At 41.2% G+C, this 7,827-nt stretch overlaps 1 protein-coding gene across 1 annotated transcript in view; it reads left to right on the top strand.

Annotated features, from left to right (window-relative positions):
• Nucleotides 1-636: 636 nt before the first annotated feature.
• Nucleotides 637-7,827, top strand: part of LOC104461363 (isthmin-like) — a 27,227-nt gene continuing 20,036 nt past the window's right edge. Inside the window, 2 exon segments of the mRNA XM_010072922.1 lie at nt 637-699; nt 847-954. Coding sequence (XP_010071224.1) covers nt 637-699; nt 847-954 — 171 coding nt within the window.

The following is a 7,827-nucleotide window of genomic DNA, read 5'->3' as shown; positions in this document are numbered from 1 at the left end:
AATAATCTGTAATGCATATAACATTGCAGATGTGGAAGGCAGGATGAGCAGTGTTCCCAAGGATGCGACAATGGCAGCAGCAGTGAGCCAGTGCAAGTAGAACTGTGTCATAAGCCCGAAGGCAGCTCTTAAGAGACCATCTGGGGATGCACCAGGTGAAATTGCTTTACTGTGTCCAATTGCGGTGGCTCTTGCTTAAGGCATGATCCTGAAGCGTCCTGATAAGGCAGAACACCTGGAAGCTTCTCTACCAGACTCCAAAGACACCTGACCCAAGGAAGGGAAGGGGGGAAGAAAGATGCCAATCTGTAGTGCATTTGACAGTTCAGGACTTGATTTAGGGTTGGATACTGTGCCTTCTGGGTGTTCAGATTAGACCTGTGAGTCCAAACTGATGAACAAGTCACCACTTGCCGGCTGAGCTGCAGTAGCTCCTTAGATGTCTTATCCCACCTTCATCCCATAATAAAATATGAGGTGATTTTTATGTTTATCAGCAAGTCAGTGCTGAGCAAACAAACCCTGCCCAGGGCTCTCATCACGGTGACCGCATTTTGTCCTTGGACAAAGCACTCCACTATATTGGTGACTGCACAGCTCTTCAGTGAGGAGTCTGTTCATTTAACATATACCACGATGGCCATTAAAAAGGCAACATCTGGTGCTGAAAATGCACACATGCTATTTCTGCGCTCTGCTGTATGTCTCCTTTATCAGGCCCAGATACAGCAGTTGGCTGTCTCTGCTTTCCCCAGTATGCCAGCTGATGAAAGCAAACTACACAAGGCTTAGCCAGTATAAAGTGGGAGTTCTGATTAGTTAGAGGCATAACCTGGTGTTTAAAAGTTTGCCCTTGAGGGATCAATAGCTCTGGAAAAGCTGCTGAAATCTTCAGTGGTAGTGAATTTGATTCTTGCTCTTCTTTTATCTAGCATTCATGGCTTTTTGAATAATGTAAATCAAAGCTGCCTTTTTCACCTACCCATCCATCTTTCTTCTTCTTCTGTCTCTCTCCTGAGAGGACAATTTTTTAATGTTCTTACAAATATAGCTATGGCAGTCTTATCATCAAAATAAAATGCATAACATCAGAGTAAAGGCAGATTAATACCACCTCTCTGATTTTTTTTTCTTTACCCTATTTAAGTCTTCCCACAATAAAACACAAGAGGAGTTTGCAGCTGAAATTGTGTGTTTGCACACATTTGGACTAAGTGAGGGAGAAGAGCTGTATATGCCAATTCCCCAATACGCACTGCTGCCATTGACAAAGGAGCCACAATTACATTGCAGTCAGGTTATAAACCCCATAATACTCCCATGACAATTACTGCAGTTTACTTGTAAGAGCCATATGAGGAGAAAAGATGTATATTTATCTCTTTAGTGCAGTTAAGCAGCTGGAAGTGAGTTCTGTGCCACAGCCTACCAGGAAATACTCTTCCAACCTGCTCTGCAGTGTGTCTGCTGTATATGCTTTGGAATCTCTTTTCACACAGAAGCAGCTCTCCCTCCCTGGGATCTGGCATATCAGCTGGGGTCCCATCTCTGTTGCTCAACAGATGAGGTTAGGATATCTCAAACCTGAACTGCTTATCTTTCCTCTTCTACCTTGCTGCGGCATCTGGCTGCTGGGACTAATGTAAAGATGCATTTGGCCTGCTCCATACAGTTTATTGTCAGTGGCATCTGGGTGGCTTCAGGCACATGCTACGATTGTAACAAGTTTGAAAAATAAAACCATTTATCCTAAAAATAGCTCAGAACTAGCTAGTGATCATGGGGTGGAAGGGAGACAGAAATGAAGATATTTTCTTTTCACGTAAGTGTCAGATTGAAAAGCATCTGCCTTGTTCAGTGCATGTATGGTATTCATTTCCTGTCTGCAGTCAATTGGAATGCCCCCCGAGTCGTTTGAAATTGAAAATGGAGTCATGCTTCTTTAATCAGCTCTAGGAAATAGACCCCCTCCCTTACTGTTATAAGAAAATTTATATATACATGCATAGAATTCATAATACAAAAAGCCCACACTTCTCTCCGGGGCAAATCCTTTCTCTCTCCCCTCTTAAACAGAGAAGGGTCTTCACATTGTCTTGTCATGGTGTACTGTGTATCTACTTGCTTGCTCTTCTTCGCCATAATGTCACTGGAGGGAGGCCTTTCTCTTGTGTATCTGCTTCTTCTTGTCTCTTTCTCTTGTTCTGTCATTAGGACAGTTCACGGAGATGTAGAGAGAGGGCATAATGTCCACTGCTGATGTCTTGAAACAAAAATAAGACAGTTACTGTACTGCCTGTACAGATGCCATTTATACTAATGACTTCCAGTTGCTCGTGTATCAGTCTGTGAAGTCTTCTAAATGGAGACGGTAAAACTGTATACTTCACTGCAGGAGCAGAGGTGCATGGTCCTGAGGCAGCCGCTTGGATTTTCTGCTGTTGTTTTGCTGTAAACTCCTGGGTGTAGTAACAACCCCTTCCGGAGCGTGTTGTGAGGCATATAGTTGGTGCGTTGATACCGAATGTAAACAAACACTGCCTTTCCTCTGCCTTCACCCTCTAAATTCCATCAAAAGAAAAATGAGTATTGGTGGGGAAGGCAGCTAAGGGAGGGTCAAGTAAATGTTCTCGCGGTGATTCGATGGTGTGTATGTTTTGAGCATCAAGGCTCAAGTGATTTGCCTTTTTTCAGGCACAGAAGTAGTATTGCCAGAAGCACAGGAAACATCATGTTTTTGGAACATAACACTTGTCTGCTTTCTTGCTTTCCCGTTATTAGCTTTTGCTTATGCGATGAAGTAATCATGTAACTTTTAGTCCACAGGGACTAAACACTTTCTAGTCTCTAAAAACATCTGCCAGCTAACACAGCCAGAGTCATAGACACTTTTGAAAGCGTAGGGTGGATATTCAGTGGCATATGAGAGGGAGACACAGAGGCTGGGAATAGCTGTTTCTTGGAAACTAACAGCTGAAGGCAACTTTGGAAATTGAAAAGGTTTCAAGTAAGGTTACTCTTTTGGCTAGGGAGAGATAAAAATTTCATTTATTAAAGCTGGTTCACCTAGTGAAATCCTAGCCGTAGTGATTTAGTGGAATAAACTTGCAAAAGGACCTAGTTTAAAACCCATTAAAATAATTTCAGATGTATGTTTGTTCTCTTTCATTTATACTGACTTTGTGTGTGCTGGCCTGCAAAGCCTGACCAAAAAGTTGTGTACAAAAAGTATTAGTATTCTGGATTTCCTTTGCTTTTGTGGTTTGATTGCAGCTTAAGGCAGATTTTCCCATTCTGTTGGAACCCAGTGTGTAAATTATGATGCTGATTTTAAATGATGGTCAAGATTAGAGTTGTTCAATTAGGTTTAGCCATGGTATAAATGGATTCTATTTAGACCTTTATTATACTACTGATTTTATGCAAGTATGTAATAAAGCCTAAAAGAAATTGGAACTTTTAAAGAACTTGCATTTTGGCACCAGAGGTTATTGGAGTGGAATACCTGGCCTACTCTTCAGTTGTCCATTTCCCTGTTAAACTGCTAAATCAATGCGTCCTGTATGGAGAGCTCCAGCCTGGCAATGATTACAGGGAAGATCTTCAGAGTAGTGAAGAACAAATAAATGTTTACCACCAGCTTATGCAACTGAAAATATCTGTTAACTACAAGGAAAACTTGGCACTGAGCATCTGTCAAAGCCCTACACAATTTTAATTCTGTGCGCTTGGCTGTCCCATGGATGGCTGACTATCTGCTGAAGAACAAAGGACCAGTGTGTACTATGGTAGAAAATTTGCTAAAGGGCCTCTGTTTTTTCCAGCAGACACTGAGCTGTAATCACCACCAAGTCCTTTTTATTATCAAAGTGTTTATACAAAACTGGCAGTTCTTCACCTCAAAGCTGAACCATACTGTTTGTATTTTCCAGCTGAAGGAAAACATTAAATACAAGCGAACATCACAGCATAAAAAAAAAATAGCTGTACTGTGAAATGCGTGTCCACAACATGTAGCAAGAGGTTGCCAGATCTGAGTATAACATAGCTGGTTTTCTCCTTAAGCTCTGCGGAAAAAATACTGTCTGCCAGAGCAGTTCAGCTCTGGACCTACTCTTGACTAAGAGACAGGGAGCTTGGTGAGAGAATTTCCCAAACAGAGACTGAATGAAGGGTGGACCAAAGCTTGATGATGCAATGGCATTTTCCTTGACTGCGGAGGGTCCTGATGTAGTGTCGGCCATGTCCCTCGAAAGAGTGGCCTGGGACTTACTAGACCTTAGATATGAAGGGGGCCTCAACACTACCACCCTAGGATCTCTGCAGTTGTAGCATAAGTCCCGGCTGCATGTTCAGTTTTCAAGATTTTCTGTGTAGCTATGAGAGCTAGAAGTTTTTACTGTAAAAAACCTAAAATTCAAAAGCTGGGATTCTGAGGTAAATGTGCTCCTGAGAGCTATTTCAGCATACGACAGAAAATCAGCTCTAGTGTGCTGGGTGTATACTTAGGCACCCCAAGCACCTTGCTGCCTAACTGTGCTACCACTGACACCCAACATTTAAGCTGTCAACAGAAGACCTCTGCCCCAACAGTCACTGCAGATCAGCATGTCTTCTCTGAATTTCTGCTGTCCTAATTCCAACAGTAATTGCAACTCCATCCTATTCTCCGCAGGGAAAAAGATCACTTCAAGAGCCATCCAGCCCCTGAAGCTAATGTGTCCGGTAGCATTACCTTGTGGGATGACTGAGTTTGGTCTTCGCATAGTCACTTAGTCACACATGCAGCTGTACTGTAAGTTAGAAAGAACCGGATAGAATTCCATTGTACTGATTTTACTGAACTAAGTAGGGAATTATTTAAAAATAGACCCTGATAAACAGAACTCTTCTTTTTGTTATTGTCTTTTTTTTAATTACCCACTGTCTTATATTTACACAATATTTAAAGCAAATGCTATATTTTGGAGCCCCTTAGTGAAAGCAAGTGTACGTGCAGGCCAGTGTAGTCTATTTTAAATTATTTATGAACAGTGATTATCTAGAATGTGCTATTAGTTATTGAAACAGTTCATTTGTATGGCTTTCTAAAGATAAGCAAGGTCTTCCAATTCATTAATATATGTGAACGTGAGGGACAAACACATTTTAAGAAAAAATGAGAATATCTTAGTAGCTGAGCAGTTGACATTACACCCCTCTGGGCTGACTTCTGGAGATAGGAACCATCAGTGACTCCTTGGGGTGAAGCGGGGATGCACGAGCACATGCTTTCACCTAGTCACACAGAAATTAAATATGAACCCAAGTGATTTGCCTGTTAAATGAGAAGCCACGACAGAGCTAAGAACAGAACCAGGGTCTTCTGACTGCCTGGAGTGTTTGTAGCATGAATCATAAAAGAGATTTTTCTCCATGTATCTTTGGTAATGCTTTTAATTACCAGTGCAGTGTTAAATTCACTGCTTACCTAACGCTGTCCTCATACCTCTTTGTTTTAGGTCCTGTGCTGCTTATACTCATGACAGACAAAAAAATAAATAAAACCCAGGAATTAGATCACCCAAGTTCATTACAGATCTTGGATTTGCAGAGGTGAAAGTCTCTGTTAGTATCCTAGTGTGTTACTCAGCCTCCCCAGACCGGTTAATTTTAAAGTGATCATTTAGCACTAACCTGGAAACACATGACAGCCTTCAAAATCAAAACAATCTGTTTAGGCAGGTGGGAAATGAAATCAGTCCTAATGGCTATAATGGTTTTCTGTGAAGGCCCCAGGCCTCATTTTGTCTCTGATAGCAATATAATCTTTTATAGCGTCTCTGAAGGTTCCTAATACATAAACGTTCCTTGTTCCTGGTAGTTGAGGATGCTGTACAGGTGTATCATGAAAGTGCATTGACAGACTGTCGGTTTTCAATTCAAGACCTCTTGTCAAGATCATTTTACAAGATATTTCAAACGAGTATACAAGAAATAAAGAAGCAATGTAACTGCAGCAGGGATTTAGTAATAGATTCCCTTGCTGTCTAGGAGCTGTTAGGGATGTAAGTTGCATCAGTTTTCCCAAATTCTTTCAACTCTATAATTAGCAGTGCTTGCAAATGTGCTCTTAGTTTGGCAAGTGGGGAGGGAATGAAGGAAGGTAAGAAATATGAAGGACAGAGAAAGAGCAGCTGCTCCAGAATATTTCCTGTAACTCCACTCAGTTCTCACTTATTCTCTGCCTTGGTTGTTTTTCCAGAACTGGAAATGGGATTAAAATAAGGAAGAGGGGAAGGAGATGGACCCCTCACCTGCTAAAAATGCGTAGAAATTCCCTTTTTCCCTAGTTTGGTATTTTTACAAGTTCCTGTTTCTGTTTTACTTCTCTGTGGGAAGGAGAATGGTACATGTCCCTGCAGCTAATTTCTAATGTGATAGAGAAATAAAGTAGGAAGGCACTGGAGGGAGTTAAAATACCCATTTGATTATTGAAAAGGTAAACTGCGGTATCAGGTAGGAAATCTTTTCTGCATGCAGGATTGTTTCTTGGTGCCTTAAACCCTGCCATAGTGCAAGTCCGGCCTGAATCACCAACATTTAAAGTTATCCTCACAAAGTGCCTGTGAATTGCTTCTCTTCTCTGGTTTATAGATGGACACAAAGACATTGCTAGATGCTGTACTACTGCCCTCCCTTTTGGGTGACGGGTGTGGCAAGGTGTGTTATTGTGTAATACAAACGCTGTGGCAGATTGTCCCTCTCTAGGGCTTATATCTCACGCAGCTATGAATAATGTGTTCCTGCCCTTATGTACTGTCCACACGTAGAACACTCAGAAATCCTAAGCTGGTTTTGTATTAAGAACTTCCGTAAATATCTGATCCCGTGGGGCAGAACTGTAGCTGACAGTAAGCATGAGTAACCCCTTAAAATCATCTTAATGGGAAGTTTAAAAGTTGTGAATAATCCTGTTAAATGAAGGAAAAAAAGCGAGTTATCTTAAAATATGTAAAGCAGATGCATCATTTGAGTAAGAACCCAATGTGCTGGAATTAGAAATGTCATAACTTCAAAGAAACTGAGTCAGTAGTTCAGAATGAAATGACATAGCTTTTGAAGGGGAAGGCAAGCAAGACTGGTTTTCCAAAAGCAATCAAGAATACAAATTATGTACACTTAAAAATACATTGTGTGAAGTATAAACATGTGAGATAACGCATAAATAGGAAGATAATAATATCCCCCCTGCAAAAAAAGAAATTAAATTTCATCTAGGTTTGGAACACAAACCCTGTTTTCTTCAGAAAGGATGCTGGCGTTGCAGTAAGGACACACTTTTTCCTGCCTGATTGGTCTTAGAAGTTAATGCAGCAGAACAGAGTGAGCCATATTCTTCTCTTCCCATGCAGTTCAAGCTCACTTTTTATTGATGGCAGCCTCTTTTATCTTTTTACAAGAAATATACATTTCTAATAATGGTGCAGATCAGCTTAGACACTACACCAAGAATTACCTACCAAAAAAATAGACATACTGTTCATTTTAGTAACTGGAAACAAATGGTCTTTCACTCATAGTACTGCGTGCAGATAACTGAAATGATCATGCAGATTGAGTGTTTGCCCACATTGCAGTATGACACAGAAGCCCCAAGGAGGTATAGCGTGGGCTCCTCCCTGTGTGAAAGGGATTGCAAGAGATAACACTGCAGAAGACACACTATTTAATGTGTCATTCCTGCCAGGCGTTAGTCAATCCTGCTCTTCAAGGCAAACTCCATGTACCCCTCCCCACAATCTGCTCTCCAGCTTGGCTGTCATGGCCATTAGAAATGTGTACCTA

This window comes from Pterocles gutturalis, unplaced genomic scaffold, assembly GCF_000699245.1.
Source record: "Pterocles gutturalis isolate BGI_N339 unplaced genomic scaffold, ASM69924v1 scaffold41337, whole genome shotgun sequence".
NCBI classification, from domain to species: domain Eukaryota; kingdom Metazoa; phylum Chordata; class Aves; order Pterocliformes; family Pteroclidae; genus Pterocles; species Pterocles gutturalis.
Note: the sequence above shows the minus strand (reverse complement) of the source record. Positions and strands in the feature narration are given on the sequence as shown.